The sequence below is a fragment of the Musa acuminata genome, chromosome BXJ2-3, assembly GCF_036884655.1.
Source record: "Musa acuminata AAA Group cultivar baxijiao chromosome BXJ2-3, Cavendish_Baxijiao_AAA, whole genome shotgun sequence".
NCBI classification, from domain to species: Eukaryota; Viridiplantae; Streptophyta; class Magnoliopsida; order Zingiberales; family Musaceae; genus Musa; species Musa acuminata.
This window is the reverse complement of record NC_088340.1, coordinates 31183077-31202958: the sequence shown is the minus strand read 5'-3', so window position 1 is coordinate 31202958 and position 19882 is coordinate 31183077. Positions and strand designations below refer to the sequence as shown.

The following is a 19882-nucleotide window of genomic DNA, read 5'->3' as shown; positions in this document are numbered from 1 at the left end:
CAAGATGAGTTAAATCAATTTGAGAGAAATGAGGTATGGAAGCTTGTTCCTAGGCCAAATAACTATTTAGTTATTGGTACTAAATGGGTCTTTAGAAATAAGCACGATGAATTTGGTATCGGGGTTAGAAACAAGACTAGATTAGTGGCCAAAGGTTTCAACCAAGAAGAAGAGATCGATTATGAAGAGGCCTTCGCTCCTGTGACACGATTAAAAGCCATAAGGATGCTCATTGCTTATGCTAGTAGTAACAATTTGAAGTTATTTCAAATAGATGTTAAAAGTACTTTTCTTAATGGCTTTATTTTTTAAGAAGTTTATGTTGAACAACCTCTCGGATTTGAGAATGATAATCTCCCTAATCATGTGTTTAAATTGACTAAAGCTCTCTATGGATTGAAACAAGTCCCAAGGGCTTGGTATGAGAAACTTAGCTTATTTCTTATCGAAAATAATTTTTCTAAAGGCAAGATTGATACTACATTATTTATCAAAAATTTTAAAAATAATTTTCTTATTGTTCAAACTTATGTTGATGATATTATTTTCGGTTCTATGAATGAATCTCTATATAAATGTATGAGTCTTGAATTTGAAATGAGTTTGATGGGGGAATTAACTTTCTTTTTAGGCTTACAAATCAAATAATTAAATAATGTTATTTTTCTTAGTCAAACAAAATATGCTCTAGAATTGCTAAAAATGTTTAATATGGATAGCTCAAAAGCTATCAACACTTCTATGAGCACCGCCACTAAGTTAGACATTGATGAAAGTAGAGAAAGCTTTGATCAAAAGTTTATAGGGGTATGATAGGAAGTTTACTCTACCTCACCGCAACTAAACTGGATATCATGTTTAGTGTAGGACTATGTGTTGTGTTTCAATCTAATCCTAAGATATCTCATCTTAAAGTAGTTAAGAGAATATTTAGATATCTTAAAGGGACCATAAATCTAGGATTATGGTATCCAAAATCCGAGAACTTTGAGCTAATTGCTTATGCTAATGTAGATTTTGATGGATATAGATTAGATATAAAAAGCATATCCGGAACATGTCAATTTTTAGGATATACACTTGTTTCTTAGTTTTCCAAGAAACAAAACTCGGTTGCACTATCTACAACCGAAGCCGAGTATATTGCAACTAGTGCATGTTGTGCACAAGTTATGTGGATGAAAAATACTTTACAGGATTATAAGATTCATCTTAAAAACATTCCCATAAAATGTGATAATACAAGTGTAATATGTTTAACAAAAAATTCCATTTAATACTCTAGAACTAAACATATTGATATTAGGCATCACTATATATAAGATCATGTCAATAATCATAATGTAAGCTTAGAGTTTATTAATACAAAATATCAATTAGTCAATATTTTTACAAAGCCTTTAAATAAAGAATAACTTGATTTTATTATAAGAAAATTAGGAATGTTAATTTGTCCGAATGCATGAAGTTGTTACATTTCATTTTCAAACTTTCTTGATTAGGATCACTCACTTAAATCTTCTCCTCTTATGATATAAATTTTACATGATAATGTAAATAAGGTTGTGTGCTTCACGACAATAAGATGTTTACTTTAATGTTGGAAATTTCTATGATGTTGTGATCTTTTTAAATGATGAGCATGTTATCATACAATGATGCAATATCGTGTTTACTTTGATGCTGAAAATTTCTATGATGTTGTGATCTCTTTAAATGATGAGTATGTTATCATACAATGATGCAATATCGTGTTTACTTTGATGATGTTGTGATATCTTTAAATGATGAGCATGTTATCATACGATGATGCAATATCATGTTACTTTGATGCTGAAAATTTCTATAATAATTATGATCTCTATTGAATATTGAGAAGTTTTAATCATACATCGGATTCTTAACTTTTGAGTGCTACAAGCACTAATGATATTACCTCATGCAAGTAGTGATGAAAGGCTATAACGAAACATTTTATAAATGCATGAAAGTGTTTATACATATGTTGATGTTTGATACATGGAAGTCATTGATAAATGCATCTCTCACGAATTTCACTCTTATGAATTCCAATGGATATCTTAATCCTTGAAAGATAAATTTTCGTGTGTGATAATGAAAGCATGTTTTAACAAATCCCTTCTGTGTGTGATAATGAAAGCCTGTGTATGATAATTTTCGTGGGGATTTGATTTCATATGGATATCTCGATCCTTTTTATGAATCCCTTCTCTTTGTCAAAATGAAAGCATGCTTTAATGAAAACTTATTTATCATTTTCTGACTTGATTTAAATCATTTTATAAATTTAGTTCTTAATGGATTCCCTCCTTACCTTCTTTCCTCCTCTTCGTGCAAAATTGTGATGACAAAGGGGGAGAAGTTGTTAGAATCTATCGCTTTAATGTTGATAACATTTAATGATGAGAACTTTTGAGTGTGAAACTTGCTTGATTTTTTTTACCACACTTGCATTATTGAATTGTTCTCCTTTTTGTTGATGACAAAAGGGGAGAAATAATATCAAAATGTGGTAAATTGATGACAAATGTATGTAATGTATTTCATTATATATACTTGAAATGTTTGCTTGATAAATTTCTTTCATTATGATAAGATATCTAGAACTTAAATTGCTATTTTACAATTGATATCTTGCCATAGAATGATGAATTGCTATCATTATCATTTTTGATATTTGAAATATCATACTTGAAAATGGATGTCATGCCTTTACATCATTTTGAGAAATACTTGGCATCGTATTTTGAAAATGTTAGATCATGATAGGAATCATGATGTGCATATTGATAAATTTAATGAACTTATCTTATCAGTTTGTTTCTTGAATTCAAAGGCCTGGAATTCAAAAATATCTTTTCTCAAGTATGACATATAAATAGGGGAGTTAAGGTTAACTCCATCATCAATTGATTGTCATCATCAAAAAGGGGGAGATTATTTAATCTCTTTGATGATGAAGTCAATTGTAATTTGTTTGATCTAATCTATATATTGAGAAAAGCGTGCAGGATTAACTACGATAGCTAAAGCAGGTGTTATGTCGAAGTCAAGATCGAGATCTTATTGGGAGTTCGAGAGTTCATCGGAAGTCCGAACGTTCGTCGCAAGTTCCGCCAGAACCAACTGAGAAGTCTAGGAGCTTGCCAAAGAAGCTTGTCATAACTCACCAAGAAGATTGTCATAATGTCCAGGAGCTTGCAGGGAGTCTGTCGGAATATTGCCGAGAGTTCGTTGGAAGTTTGCCGGAAGAGCAATTGACGCACCGGAATAAAAAACGTTGTAATTATGTCTTAATTATCATAGTTAGAGCATAAATTAAGTTAGGATTGGGAGGTAATCCCGCTAACTTAATTAAGGGCCAACTGGGCCCTTAATAGGGCTGAATTGGGCCAAATTGATTAGCCAATTCAACCCCTAAATTCTTGGTCGGTGGTGACACTGCTTGGAAAGTAGTGCCCCCAAGGATATCTAGGCGGTGGTACCACCCAGACTGGGTGGTGGTACCGCTGGCAGTGAATGCTACCAGTGATGGTACCGCTCTTGTCAGGCGGTAGCTGGCCAGTATCATATCAGCGACAGTAGTACCATCACGGTGGTACCGTCGGTACCCCGGATTCCGGGGATGTGGCACTTTTTGGCTCTAATTTTGAAGCCATTAGGATCTATAAAAATCCTACCATTTTCTACATGACAGGGCACGAAAGCATTGACTTAATCTTGAATTCTTGAGTCATAAAAGTGTTAGGAGTGAGACTTGTAAGGATTATCTCCTAAACCCAGAAAAAGGAGAAAGTATTGTAAAGAGGTGTTCGGTCTTCACCTATTGAAGGAAAGCCTTTAGTGGATGCCGGTGACCTCGTTAGAGGAGAAATCCAAAAGTGGATGTAGGTCACATTGACCGAACCACTCTAAATTCTAATTTGCTTTTCATTTGTATAATTTACATTACTGCAAACCTCCTTAATCTTCTCTGACACTTTTACGAAAGCTTTAAGTTCAACTTCTCTCCGAAAGAGCTTGAATCGAAACCATTTTCATCGGAATCGGTTTTAATCAAAACAAATATTTCTTTAAAATCGTGAAAGTTTTCCACTGCACTAAAATCTTAATCCTAACAGAAGCTGCAGTAATGCTCAAGGAAACTGTAGCGAGAGAAATCTATGAGAAATCTGCAGCGATTAGGCGTATAGTGGAAGAGCTCCGTCGGCCTTAATGCGGAGGGAAGTGGTAGCAACAGATGTAGCGAAAGTTGTTGCGGCTTGTTACTTGTCTCAATTCCTTCATTCCTAGAGGAAGATCGTTGAAGAAGAACTGCAATCGTTATTGCTGTCATAGGAAGGCAGTGATGGCTGTGCGGCAAGAATGGTGACAACGGCACTTCTCGCTCGAGTGAGATGCAAGAATGAGGAGAAGAGGTCGCTCGCTGGGGAGTAGTTGCGAGGCTGCATCAACTCTGCTTCTACAGGAAGAGGCAAAGGAAAAGCAACAATAAAGAATGTCATCGGCACAAGGAGAAGAAGAGGGTGTGGCATGGTGGCCCTTGTTCAGCTTCGAAAGAGGCCAACGCAATGATCCTGATGGCGACGTCGGGTGCAGTCACGGTGGGAGCAACGATGGAGGGGGGAGCGACTAAGATGGAGTCACGGTCCACGAGCCGAGATTTGAGAAGCTGCTATGGTTGGGAGGCAGCTGCAATGGATTCCGGCGGGGAAGCTTGATAAAACCTACTAACGAGGAGAAAGATCACTGGTTCCTGATGAAGCTGTAAGCAAATGCACATCGTGTGGTTCAAATTTTGGAGCTTTTAATCGCAGGCATCACTGTAGGAACTGTGGTGAGCGGTTGGGAGGCTGCTGCAGTGGAGTCCTCCCTATGCACGATCCATCTTCAGGTGCAAGTTCCTACCTCAGGCTTTGATAGCATGTTAGAAACAAAAGTATAGAGAAAGAAATTTGGACGGTTGGGAGGCAGCTGCTGGAGTCCTCCCGATCATCTTCAGGTGTAAGTCAGATTGTGAAAGAAATTACTGAATAAGCTTGATTGCATTCACATGTCCCTCAATAAATTATAAGATTTTTTTCAGAATAAAGAGATTTTCTCGTTAGAAAAATTTTATATGTTATTATCAAAATTAACCTAAATATCAAAAGAATCTCATTAGACATCACAAGATCGATCTACAGATGCACAAGTATCTTCTCAACGACATCAAACTCCTTACACATATTGGCTCGAATCCAATCGGGTTGATTCAATGATCACTCAATATATAAAGTCTCGTATAATTAAATCACAGGTGTAATTGTCCCATCAGCTTTAGCCTATTCCGTTGACCAGCACACAATAATACCCAAGCAGGATTCACCAGATACATTGTATCTACAGCTCATCTCTCGATGCCAGCATCATAATTGAAGTGTTACTCTAGCTTTCATGAGCCCACAGCTTTGCCCTTGACCTCAAGATGCAAAGCAATCTCCCATTACATTAAAAATACTTCTATATTGGATGTTACTTGCGGCTGATATCCAAGCAAAGGTGTATATATATATAGTTGCTTCAGGAACAGGAGAAAGAGGACTCGGGATTAGCAGCTCATTTGCCATCTCCATAAGGAACCACGGGGAATGTCTTGCCCTCTTAAGACTCCTAAGAAAAGGATCCAACACGAGAATACATGGATGGATGAACCACAAGCAACCGTTCATCACATACATCCGACACCCACTGTTATGATCTTTCCCGGTAACAAAAGATATCGTGCAGGTGCAGGAAAGCAGGAGCGATGATTCAGGAAGAAGTGATCTGAAACCTTCATGCAGCAGCACCTGTCGATTGGCCTGCAACTTAAGAATGATCAGGAGTTGTGTAACAAGTCAACGATCCACCAGTCTGCCTAGCATGATCATGATGTGGTATACATGTCAGCAAAATCCTTGGAGAGCACTTCAAGTTTCCTTGCATCAATCGAACAATGAGCTGTGTGGTCGCTGGCAATGCTATATAGGCTTCTCTGCGATTCAACTTCACAGCTTCTCTTCAATCCGAAACGTCTTCTGAGCTCCACAACCCTCATGGAGAAGAAGTCTGAATCAAACCAGATGCTGCTCGAGAACGTATGGGCCAGCTTCATCAATGGCAGTCACCGACCAGCCATTGGATCCGCGACCTGGGAAGATCTACCCAACCTGGAGAGCAGGAACGAGAACCTGGCGCTCATCCAAAGACTTCCAAGCCTTGGGAGATGGATCTCCATGGGGGCTGAGACGTGGGAGGAGCTGCTTGATGGAACTTGCAGCGTCTCAAACTGCAGCCCAACTCCTGCTACCGAATCAGCCCGCAGTACGAGGCCGACAGCTGCCGGAGCGGAAAGGGAGACGACCAGGCATTATAGGGGCGTGAGGAGGCGGCCATGGGGGAAGTTTGCAGCAGAAATCAGGGACATATCCAGGAAAGGAGCTCGGGTTTGGCTGGGGACGTTCAACACTGCAGAGGAAGCCGCCATAGCGTATGACAGAGCTGCGTTGAGGATGAGAGGGCCCCGAGCTCACCTGAACTTTCCACTGGAGACGGCCATCAGGAGCTCCAAAAGCACTCGCTATGAGCAGCCGTCAACCTGCGCGCTGTGCGACGAGGCATGCTCTGTTTACGGCTGCACCGCAGCAATTCATGAGCGAGCGGATTTGGACGAGGAGCGACCGGCATGTAGAAGAGAAAGGAGCATCGAGGGGATGATCAACAACCGAAGAGATGTGGTGGAGTTGCAAGACCTTGGCACTGACTACTTGGAAAGCTTGTTGTCTCAAGAGTAATGGGGACAGTGAAAATTTGGAGAAATCAATGCTAAATGTTTCTTTGTTTTCCATGTATGTATGTCTATGAACAGCTTGAATTGAGCCCAAAGAGAGCACAGCAAACACAAAAGCTTTTCTCAGTCCATCGGTTTCATCCATCTCTTTTGCTTTGTCCAGATTGCATATGTATTACAATATCAGATATTGAGCGTAGTCTTTAATAAAAAGGGAAACAGAGTAAATGAATTGATGAATCGCCTCAACAGGTTGACAGAGGACTTCGTCTATGATCAATTTTGAGCATCTATTGCATCCGATTCCAAGTTTACTCACATCAAGCTTCATGAATCACCACGTCAGAGTTGCCTGTTGAGAACACTCTTTGTACTCTCACCTGCTTTGGAGGCTTCCAGCAAGCCTGCCGAGTGGTCCGGCCTCGGGTTCTGAGCCTCCACCGTGCTGGGAACGGCATCGGAACCGCCCTGCGCAATTCTTTGCCTGCCAACCGCCGGCGCTCCGCTTGCGAGCGCGATGGCTAGTGGGAAGTTGAGGAGCGCCTTGGAACCCCGCATCCGGAACGCCGCTCGGTCGTAGGCTATGGCCGCCGCCTCGGCCGTGTCGAAGGTACCGAGCCAGAGCCGGGCGCCGTGCCGGGACGAGTCGCGGATCTCCGCCGCGAACTTGCCCCACGGCCGCCGCCGTACCCCTCGGTACTTCCCGGCGCGCCTGCGGGCGGGGCCTGAACCCGAGTCGTCCGAGGTGGAGGATGAGGAGGGCAGCGGCGGCGGCGGCGGGGGCCCGGCCGACGCCTCGCGGAGGACCTCGAACAGGACCACGTCCTGGGAGTCGTTCTCGTTGAAGGGTAGCTGCGTCTGAGTGCAGTCTTCATCTCCGGCCATGATTCTCATCAACGCCCGGTTCTGCTACTTCGATGGCAATTATAAACGTGCGCTCGAAAACCCCGTAGATTCAAGGATAAGGTGGTGGAAAGGGAAGGTGGGAAGAAGAAGAAGAAGAAGAAACCGGAGGTGGCCTTGTAACTCACCAGCGACCTTTTGCTTTGTCGCCATTCGCCAGCATTGATTGCTTTGGAAACCATGGGAATAATACCCAGTTCCGCAGACAAAGAGGAGGAGAGACGTGTTGGAATCGCTCGTCCGAGTGCGGAGGACGTCGTCATCGTTATTACTGGTCTACGTGTTATCGGGTCGGACCCGTCTATAACTCAGCCCCGGTTAGATTACTGTGGAGATAAGCGCTCCAAATGGTGACATGTAGGACCCTCTGGTTCCCACCTGTCTCCCGCACGAGTCAGCGGAAGGACGGAAAGGTCAATGACGTTTCGGTCAAAGCGAAGACCCACGTGTACGTTTGACCAATCCGACTTCGAACACTTGGATTACTTGTCCGGTCGATTACGGAACTCCCATCTACGGCTTCTTTGGAAGATACATTTGTCGACAAGCCGTGGCAGCCTGCATCTTTCTTCCTACTACACGTACGGAATTGCTGCTGAATACGATAATTTTTAATAAAAATTTAACTATTACTTAATAAAAAAATATTTATCATTTAAAATATTAATTATAATCCTCTATCAAAATAATGTCATTCTTCTAATCACATATCCTAGTTCTTCTAATCATATATCCTCAAGATGATTCTTAAAAAATATCACTAGGATGAGACAAATCAAACATCCTCGTTTGAAAATCTATCAATTTTTTTATATTTTCTTAAGTAAAAAATATTTTATCTATGCTTATCCTATAATCATATGGATAAAAACAAATTATTTCTACACTCATCTCTATCGCATTAGGGAAAGATCCTCATATATATTTGACATAAGGATATAAAAAATTTAATTATGATAATTAAATATATAATTATTTTAAAAAAGAATTGATGTTGGATTGTCGATATGGGAACTTTTTTAAGCTTATTAACTCAAATCAAAATTTTATACAAGTGAATACTATTAATTAATTAAATATCAACTCATGAAACATTAATGAGCTATTAATTTTGAAGTAATTTAATAACAAGTATATCAAGAGTATTTTTCTTACTGCATGTAGGACTAGTATTTCGATTGAAGTGATGTCCTCTTCTCCTTTCTCTTAGCCCGTGTTCTCCCCCTCTTTACCTCCTTATGTTTTATAAAAGTATTTCGATCTTTTTTGTCATATCTCCTCTACTCTATAACGATTATCATGGATTTCCATTCTTGTTTCAAAGTTATTTTTCTTAACACATAATTGGGGATCTCTTCTTAATCATTCACTTGAACACATCAAATCTTTAATGTAGGATTTCATACCTTTTTGATAATGATAAACAATAATTTTATAGAAAATCTTAGAATTTTTACTTGATCGATAAGTTCCTTCATCACCTCCTCTACCAGTTTTACAAAATATTCTTCCTAAGATTTGGTCTCTCTCCTATTGTATTTTAATTTTAAACATAAAAGTTAATTTTTTTATAAATTATCACGAATAGTTCTTAGAATCATGCTTCAACTTACCACTTAGTGACTTAATTTTCAATTAAATATGGCGAGAATAGACACTATCTCTATTTAGATTCACGTTTCAGGACTCTTTACAAAATATTAGAATGAAAAATATTTTTTTAAATAACCCCTCTCCTTGGTTCTCCACTTAAAATCGACTCTTGTCTCTCAAATTTAAGAGAAGTCAATATATTTAAATCTTTAAATCTAGGTCAAAATCAATATTACTTTTCCCTTGAAACATAACATAAAATTGATCAATGTCCTAATATGTCTAAAGATGCGTTTGTCCAATCCTCTACTTCCTTATATAAGCTCAATCCTTTTTGATTGAGTCTTAACCAAGTTCAATAATTGAAAAGAACTCTCGGGATCTAACATTTGATTATAGTTCAACGTTATCCATCCCAATATAAAATAATAGTAATGATATTGATGTTAGAGATTATGGTAAAATTATTTGATGAATTAACATGGGCAGAACACATGAGGGAGTCTATGATAATTTCTCACTAAAACACATCCTTTTTTATGACACCACTTATCTTTTTACTATTATAATAGTTTCATCTTTAAACATGCTTTTCGCTCATTCCGCTTTGAAAACTAGGCCTTCTCTACAATGATATCTTTTTGTGGATGACATTTGTCTCATTAATGAAATGATATTTTCCAATGCTTCTCCATGAAACCCTTTCAAAAAATTTGAATTTGATAGGGATATATGATAGATTACATGGTTTCCTCTGTTTGTTCATATGATTATGATCAAAAATTTTATATCAAATTCGGCTCTAAAATTTTTTTCTTCTATATCCATTTCGAATCGAGAATTCAATAATTTAATGGATTCATATCATTTTTTACGACCTATAATTTCTTCTACCATTAATCACTAAGATCATATCAAGAGAATCTAACAACTTAATGGATTCATATCATTCTTTACAATTTATAACTTCTTCTACCCTTAATCGCTAAGATCCTATCGAGATTAATAAATAGGTCGGCAATAATCGATTAGCTATTATTTTTGTCTTTACAAAATTTACTGTTGGAGACATGCTAAAACTCTTGAAACCAAAAGAATAGCCCGTGCTCTTTATTATTCCACGAATCCTCTTGTTAACCTAGTTCAAGATCATGATATTTCTATGACATATTTATATTTTTTTCAAAGGTATATACTTGGCTTCCAAGATATACCCATTTTGATTTGAAACCATTAGTAAAATAAATCTTAAAATACCTTGCTATATTTCTGAAATAAATCTTTTATATGCTAATAATGGAATAAACTCCTCGAGTTTCTTTGTAGAAGACAAGAACCTTTTTTATTATTATTATTATAGGAAACTCATGCTGATGCAAAACAATCTGTGAGAGCTATTAAAAGTTTTAGCAAGAAAGACTTTCAATCAGTTGAAGGAGCTTCCGGTAGAACTATTCTTGCTTGGTCCTCTAATATTTGGATGATATCCAAACAATCTTAATTTATTTATACAATAGTTTAATTTTAGAATGATAAACGTTGGCTTTTAACTGGTGTTTTTGCTAATACCTCTATTTTTTATCACAACAAGCTATGGGATCAATTTTTTGCTTTTAAGTCTTCCTGACATGACATAGATAGGTGGATTATGGGAGACTTTAATTGTATTTTGCATTCAAAGGATAAAATAGGAGGTAGATAATTTTCTATTAATGCTTCATCTCATGCTTGTAGTGATTTTATCAAAAAATTATAATCTTATTTATTTATATTTTTCTGGATCGAATTATATTCGGTGTAATAATAGAAGAGGTCATGCTACAATCTATTTTAGATTAGATAGAATTTTTGAAGATGATTTATAAATTAACTCTTATGGAAATTCTTGTGTCTACTATCTTCCTGGAATTTGTTCTGATCAAGCTCCACTTAAAATGAATTTAATGTGTTTCAATTTTAATAGAAGTAAGCTATTTATATTTCAAAATTTTTGAACTTACTATACTCAAACCAAAGATTTGATTTCTTCTGTTTGGAATACTCCACCTAATACTAATGAACCCCATTTTGCTTTTAACTCTAATCTTTATAAGGTTTATAGGGTTTTTTAATTGAAATAAAAATAATTTAGCTATGCTTGAAACTAATTTAGATACCATTCAAAAAAGTTTCAATTATGATAGAAGTGAGCTATTTAGATTTCAAAAATTTTGAACTCATTATACTAAAACTAGAGATTTGATTTCTTCTATTTGGAATGCTCCTACTAATTCTAATGAATCCCATTTTACTTTTTTTACCCTAATCTTTATAAGGCTTATAGAGTTTTTTCTTACTGAAATAAGAATAATTTAGCTATGCTTGAAACTAAATTAGATACTATTAAAATATATATATATATTATTGATCTTGAATCTAAGCTGGATAATGCTATTCATTTTAATTCTATTCTCTGACAGCTTTCCTCTCTTTATAACTATCAAATGACCTTTATTAAATAATTAAATCTCAAATGGTAGGCTAAGGCTAAATATCATTGGATTAATGATGGTGACAAAAATATTTAATACTTTCATAATTTGGTTGTGTAACACAAAGATAAAAATTTTATATGAGGAATTTGTGATATTAATAACAATCTTATTCAAGACACCACCCTAATTTTGCACCCTTTTTTTTTTCTAAACACTATTTTGATCTCTAGAATAATACTATTAATAAATATTTTAATAATCATGCTTGGCCTATTACTCCTCAAATCTCTAATGGTCATACAGATTCTTTAATATCTAGTTTCAGTATTAATGAGATTTATAAAGTTGTTATCTCTGTGGGCATGGGCAAGAGTAAATCTTATTAAAATACTCTCTCTCTCTCTCTCTCTCTCTTCTTATTTTCTCATAAATTTTCAATCCTTCTATAATCATGCTTTTATTACTTTTCTGATCTATTAGTTTGGCTAATGTTAATTAAAAAATTATGACCAAAGTTTTAGTCAATCATTTAAAAACTTTTCTTAATACCCTAATTAATAGTGAATGTTCTATCTTAATTCCTAAGCATAATATTTATGATAATATTCTAATTGTAATTAGGAAGCTGCTCATTGTATGTATTCTTCTAAGGACATAGATTCTACAGTAATAATTAGGTTAGATCTTGAGAAAGCTTTTTGATAGGCATAAAGCATATTGGGATGTTGTCTTTAGAACTGTTTCTCTTAAGCATTTCTATCCTAAATACATGCCTAGATTCAAGCTTGTGTTTAATCTCCTTATTTTTCTTGCCTTATTAATGAAAATAATTTCTCTATTTTTCTCAATAAATATGGTGTTAGACCAGCAGATCCATTATCCTTTTATATATTTTGTTTGCTCAGCTTTTAACTCAATAAAAGCCTTACCTTCCCTTAGCTTCACTCATAATACAAATGGACTACATCTTATTAGCGGCAAAACCACCGCTTCTCCTACTCATCTCGATGACCTTAATATTCATGACATTACAAGTTTTAAATATATATTTTAGATATCTAAACAATCATGGTAGTTAATGGTTTATTATTATTTATACTAAATATGATTATATAAGCACTTGAAATATTCTTAAATGTCATCGTTCTACTTAGAGCTAAAAATTATTTACTCAATCCTTTCTTGCTTTAAGAGAAGGATTATTTAAATAAATAAAAAATTATGCTACTATGGATCCATAGATTTATAATATATCATTACATTACAAATCAATTTTGATTCGTAATGCCTTAAATGCGTACATTACATTATTATATATTACATTGACTCTACGTTAGAATTGCTTGGTCTGAAGATGTGTAATAATACTCTTCAGCTATAATGGCAAAAATACCTATAGGCTACAATAAACTTAATACTGAGTCTTTCAGGGTGATAGAGATCACTGTGGAAGATGCTGTGCAGCAAGTCTAATGTATCTCAAGAATAAATCCCCACTCAGCAATAGTTTCGATCAATAATAGTTTCACACAACTTCAAGTTTAGACGGGCTCATCAATCTTCTTAGCAGACTCGCTAAACTCTAAATCGACAGTGCCTATGGCTTGTAAAACATCAAATAGCTTGATAGCTTCTGCTACGACTACATTCAGTAGTTATCTTGTATTGTTTTAGAGAAGGTGATTTGAGAGCACATTAGGTTGTCTGGATGGATGGATGGATGGATGGATCTAAAATGATTTATCTAAGTCTTTTGGTAGAGTAGTGAAATCTTAGTAGATTTTTTTTTCTAAACAAAAAAAAAGTAATAATAGAGATAGATCATGGAAGCTTTCAGATGTTGCAGATCAAATTTTATTCTTAAGATCAACATAAAATGGATAACGCTGCACTCCAAGTAGTAGTACTACTCTTTTCCTAAGATACATACTACTGTATCAAGTATCTTATAATTATATCTAATTATTATTGTCTTTTTAAGTGTGACAGACTTGGGCCAAAATTATCGAAATTAACCTAAAAAGTCATATTAAATGTGTTTAGTTTTTTAAACTAATCCTACTTCTAATAAAATCAGATCTATTCTAATTTTTCATAATACTTCAAATATTAGATTCAATCCGATATCATTAATTATTACAATAGGATTTGATGAGATAATTGACCTATTGACTTCATTAAAATAAATCACTAATCTAAAATACTTAAGCTCTAGTTGACCATAATATCTTTATAATCAATTTTAGGCATACCTCAGTGACACTAAACAACAGTTTTATATTAGTTTTCTTTGAGAAAAAAAAGGTAATAAATACTTCATCTTGGCTTTTTTAATATATATTTATTTTTTGATAAAAATGATTATATATGTATATATATGGTTGGATACTTTTGAATATAATGGATCTTGTCAACTATTTCGATCAAATTCTACTTAGAATGAGCAAAACAAAAGGTCAAGGTGTCACGGTCAAATTATGAAGGCAGTCTGGTAATAGCAAAATTTGTACATGTGATTAACAAAAAAAAAATGAAACGAAAATTTTCCTCCATTTATATATATGTATATATATATATATATATATATATTATTACAAAAATATTATTTCTTTTTCGAAGCAGAAATTATATAATAATAGAAAATGGTCAGAAATAGAAGGGATGATGACGTCGTTCCCCTCGTCATCCTTCTTTTAAAGGGCAGCAGTAACTGCTTGTCTTTAATTAATTACATCGTTAATAACAAACATAATCGTTAGCAAACAAAATAATTCTAATAAAAGATTTAATATTAAGTACAAAAAAGAAGAGAAACCGTCTCCCCCGAAACGTTTCATTTCCCCTGCGACAACCCATTCCCACTTCCTCCGAGTCGAAGGAGAGCGACGGCGTTGGAGAGGCACGCTGAGCCAGACGGAGCGCGGATCTGATCGCCGGATAGAAGCGGCGGTGGCGGAGGCTGAGGAATGGCGTACAGGTCCGACGACGACTATGACTACCTCTTCAAGGTGGTGCTCATCGGCGACTCTGGCGTCGGGAAGTCTAACCTCCTCTCTCGGTTCACCCGCAACGAGTTCAGCCTCGAGTCCAAGTCCACCATCGGCGTCGAGTTCGCCACCCGCAGCATCCGCGTCGAGGATAAGGTCGTTAAGGCCCAGATTTGGGATACCGCCGGCCAAGAAAGGTTCGATTCGCTATACCATCGCATCTGATCCGATCTCCCCCCATCGGAGGGAGTCGGTTTCTTATTATGCGCCTTTCTTCGATTATCCTTGATCTTTTGGCCGGTTTCGGATGCTTGGATGTCGGATCGGGCTTGGGGTGCAGTCGTTCTCCCAATATCTCGTGCCCGCTAGTTTCGATTCCGTAAAGAGATTAGGGTTCCCGTGGATGGGTTCTAGTTGATGTGAATGATGCACTCGTTATTAGATTATTCCATGCCAAAGCTCCTGATCTGTTATCGATGGGGATTTTGGAAGTTTCTGCAATCATGAGAACTGGATACTACGGACAGACATCTTGTCTTATGTGGCCCCCTTGTCGGATGATAGAACTTCTCTCCGCTCTATCGGAGCTGAGGCTTTGGATTTCTATTGCGATCAAGCCGTGCATTCCTCACCTTATATGGTGGATGGATGGATGATGTCCATCCATGGTCTCTGTAGTCTTAAATGGGTTTAGATTGATCCGTGTGCACTACCTGCCTACGTTTTGAACTCTGCGGCCTAAGGTGGTGCAAGGTCCGGTCCCCATTTTGAAAAGAAGTAATTCTAGTCCAAGGTCTCCTCGTCATTCCTATTACTGCTAATTCAGTCGTGAAGAATTTGTAATATAAACAAACATATAGTGATCTTGTGTGTAGATAATCATTCTAGATAGGTCAAAACTAAATTTCCTAAGGAGCACCTTCGAGTGTCCTCCATGTAGGAGTTTTCTTGATCATATGCATTTAATCACAGTATTGTTCTTCCTTGTAATATGACTTCAGTGTTGCTGATTTCTTCACTTGTGTAAATGCAAAAATGGGTGCAAGCTTGGAATCTCAACATTAATCTTTATAGCATCATAACCTTTTAGAGGACAACTGATGGCAAACATTATCTTCCTTAACTGGTTACTTTGTCTTCACATGCTTCTGGGCATTGTATGAAGTTCTTTTCACTCATAGTGATCTAAAATAAGTGCTATTGGTCGACTTTCAATATTTATATGTGAATTCTAGTTCTTTCTACTGTGTTACATAGAAGTCAATGGTGATTGATATTGCCCCCTCCGATCCCCATTATGTTAAGTTCCAGATTCAAGATATAGTGAACAGTTGGATGTTCCTACTGCATCACCTCACCTGGGAAAACAGTTTTCCATGTCTGAATTGGACATCATGGACCATCTTCTTTCTGTTTTATTCTCATTGATAATCATGTGTTTGTTGACATCATAGAGAACATTACTTTATTAGATTCAGATCTTTGAGGAACCTAGGTGTCGGTATAAAAGTTGACTCTTACTTTGTAATTCAGGGGAAACGATACAAATAAGAGAGCAAACATAATAGGTATGTTATCAAAATTAAAGATTCATATCCTATTACCTAAAGTTTTTCATGTTTTTGGTCGTTCCTGGATTTCTTCCAAGGACTATACACATATGAGAACCTTAGTTTTCTTTTATAGTGAAAAAGGTTTCCATGATCACAAGCATGGCACTGTATATTTCAGTCTGTTAAAATAGTTTATTTTGATGCTGATGTCAGGTACCAAATGATAATCTGTTACCATGAATCTATACTAAAAATACCAATGCTTATCATGGTGTCCTTTGCATCTAGTCATTCTAGAATCTTTGATAATGATTGATGCAGTGTTGATGCTAGAAGTTAGAATGCTGCTTACCTATGGAAGAATTTTGTTTGCTTTAGTCTGTGCGTTAGGTTTCCATTTGCTCTTTAAGCAAATGAATGTTATGAAAATTGCCCATGAATGTCAACATCCAAAATAGGGTGGTCACAAAACATCTGGTTAGGGATAACTTGATTCGACTTACTATGTTAGAAGAACCAGATATCTTGGCATGCACTGCCTGATGATTTTGTTCAATTTATTAAATTTTACTAGTGTGGAAACATATGCTCAACCTGATCTGATGTATCGACGGATCAAGATTTCTTCATTCGGGTCTTGCTGTTAAGTCCAATGGGTCATATTGAGTGTCATGGGCTCAGATCGACCCAATGGATCTGATGAAGATTGATAAGTGGTACCTACTTGAATTCAACTGTCCTCCATCCGAGAGCTTTTTATGGTCATATGCATCTAATCACAATATTGTTCTTTCTTGCATTATAACTTTGGTTCTCTGATTGCTTCCTTTTGTAAATGCAAAAATTGGTGCAAGCTTTGGACTTTCACCATTAATCTCCATAGTTTTATAAACTTAGAAAATAAATGATGGCAAATGATATCTTCATTAACTGGTTACTTGGTCTTCACATGTTTGGTTTTGGACCACTCTCAATATTTCTAATGTGAATTCCAGTTCTTTCTACCATGTAACATAGAACTATATGGTAATTCAAATCGCTTTCTTCCGTCCCCAATGTATTAAGTTCCAGTTTGAATATAATGCTTATGCAGTTGGATGATCCTAATGCATCACCTCACCTGGGAAAACAGTTTTCGATGTCTGAATTGGACATCTCTTGCTGATAATTATTTGTTGATTGATATCATGGAGGGTTTTATCTTATTAGATTCAGATTTATGAAGAGGAAACTAGGTATCGGTGTACTTGTAACTTAAAGGTCCAAAGAAGTTTTCTTTTATAGTGAAAAAGGTGTCCATGATCACAAACATGCCACTGTATTTTCAATCTGTTTAATTAGTTTATGGGTGATGCTGAACAATCATGGGGATTACAAATTGAAGTTGTTAGGTATCAAATGAAGATCTGTTACCATGAACCTTTACTAAAAATGCCAATGCTTATTACGGTGTACTTGTGTCTAGGCATCTAGATTCCATTACGCTGACTGATGCAGTACTGATGCTAGAAGTCAGAATGACTGCGTACCTATATAAGAATTTTGATTGTTTTAATTTGGGCAATAGGTTTTCTTTTGCTCTTTAATCAAACGTGTGTTAGGAAAATTGCCTGTGAATATCGCTGTCCAAATTTGGGTGGTCATCATGTCAGGTTAGATTGAGTTAGATATATTACAATTGCAGCAATATTTACACTTAGGGATAATGCAAATTCGACCTACTATCTCAGTAGGTTAAGATAGCTTGGCGTGCACCCTTCCTGTCTGCCTAATGCTTTTGTCCAATTTGAAGAACCTTAATAGTATGGGAACATGTGTCCAACCTGATCTGATCCATCAATGGATTGAGATTTCTTGACAAACCAGTGGACCATGTTGAAGTGGCTTGCGTCACATTGACCCAATGGAGCTGGTGAAGATTGTCCATCTCCTGTTTTAAACGATTAGAGGCTGTTGTCTTTCTATGGAGGTGTTGACACTAGAAGAGAAATTGGTTTTCGGACATTGTTGTATTGGGTAGCAAGTAACATGTTGCATATGTGGCATATATGCTTATGCAGTATGAACTTTGTTCTTCCACCATTGCCTCTGGAAGTTTTTTTGCTTTTGTTGAGCAAGTAATAGTCAAAATGATCCTTCTGGATAAACCCCAAGTATCATAAAGCCTTGTGGATTGCGAAACTCCTTATCTAGCATAAAGCTTGGTGGAAATGGGGTTGGATGTATCCCCCCACCCTGATTCAGACTTGGACTGGTTCTGGCTATAGAACGAAGATGTGGATCAGTTCTCCACTTTGTTAGTAACAATGTTTGGCTTGCATATAGGCCAATTAACAAATATAAGTTGTGTCCTAATATCATATATTTGTTTAGCTACCCTCTATAGTATGGTCTAGAGCCATAGATAATATGGTAGTTTTTTATGCTCTTTTCTCTTGGACTTTTATGATCTTGTGTGTGTGTGTGTGTGTGTGTATAAGAGAGAGAGTAGCAGTAATTTTGGTGTTTTTTTTTAGCACATCAATCCTTTTCTGATTAGTTAGGTCAAATTATTAAGATGATGTTTTAATTAATATAAATTTCATCAAGTAATTGAATTGTTTTTTGTTTGATTTAGTTTATTATTTCCATTTGTTATTTTGATTATACATACTCTTACGACTGAGCACATCTTTATACAAATAAATAATATATCTTGTTTCATTGTTCAACGTGAATTGCTTACTGCAATCACAAACCCCAGCTACCTTTTGGGCCATTGTCTAACTCTTGGACGTTCTAGAACAGCATTGCTATTGTTTCTACTTTCTAGTAAGTTTTGTAAAATATTAAAGCATGATAACTTTTTTTTAAATTTTTAAAAAAAGACAAACACTTTCTGATAGATACCGAGCAATCACTAGTGCTTATTATCGAGGAGCAGTCGGGGCCCTTCTCGTCTATGATGTTACTCGGCATACGACATTTGAGAATGTGGAGAGATGGATGAAGGAGCTAAGGGATCACACTGATTCCAGTATTGTGATTATGCTTGTGGGCAACAAAGCGGATTTGCGCCATCTCAGGGCTGTCACGGTGGAGGACGCAAAGGCTTTTGCCTAGAGGGAGAACTCCTTCTTTATGGAGACATCTGCTCTAGAATCAACCAACGTGGACAATGCCTTCACAGAAGTACTCACCCAGATATATCGTGTCACAAGCAGGAAGGCGCTCGATGCTGGTGATGATCCCACAACGTTGCCAAAGGGTCAAACCATCAACATCGGCACCCATGATGATGTATCTGCTGTTAAGAAAGCTGGTTGTTGTTCAGCGTAGATCAGATGTGGAGCAAAATATTTGATTTCTTCTCTCGCACCTTACAAAGCCTGTATCGTTGTTATCTTCTTTATTTAAGTTTACGTTGCACTGATTATTATTTTTCTAGTAAATATTGTACCAAACAAAAAGTATCACAGTTGAATGATTTGTTGGTTCTTCTTCTCGTTTCTGTTGTCTCTTTTACTGGGTTAGCAGATTTGCTGTATAGTCTTTGTTTAT

The 19882-nt window shown here is 36.5% G+C and overlaps 2 protein-coding genes and 1 pseudogene across 2 annotated transcripts; 2 read left to right on the top strand and 1 right to left on the bottom strand.

The window, feature by feature from the left end:
- Nucleotides 1–5880: 5880 nt before the first annotated feature.
- Nucleotides 5881–7068, top strand: LOC135607693 (ethylene-responsive transcription factor 2-like). The gene has a single exon (XM_065099694.1). The coding sequence runs from the start codon at nucleotides 6021–6023 to the stop codon at nucleotides 6834–6836; it is 816 nt and encodes a 271-aa protein (XP_064955766.1). The 5' UTR covers nucleotides 5881–6020; the 3' UTR covers nucleotides 6837–7068.
- On the bottom strand, nucleotides 6951–7873 carry LOC103978384 (pathogenesis-related genes transcriptional activator PTI5). The gene has a single exon (XM_009394163.3). The coding sequence runs from the start codon at nucleotides 7724–7726 to the stop codon at nucleotides 7175–7177; it is 552 nt and encodes a 183-aa protein (XP_009392438.2). The 5' UTR covers nucleotides 7727–7873; the 3' UTR covers nucleotides 6951–7174.
- A 6765-nt stretch (nucleotides 7874–14638) lies between these two features.
- LOC135607694 (ras-related protein RABA1f-like) lies at nucleotides 14639–19826 on the top strand (annotated as a pseudogene).
- Nucleotides 19827–19882: the final 56 nt, after the last annotated feature.

Coding starts and splice junctions, on each gene's coding strand:
- LOC135607693 (XM_065099694.1), top strand. CDS start 6,021: ATGCTATATAGGCTTCTCTGCGATTCAACTTCACAGCTTCTCTTCAAT.
- LOC103978384 (XM_009394163.3), bottom strand. CDS start 7,726: ATGAGAATCATGGCCGGAGATGAAGACTGCACTCAGACGCAGCTACCC.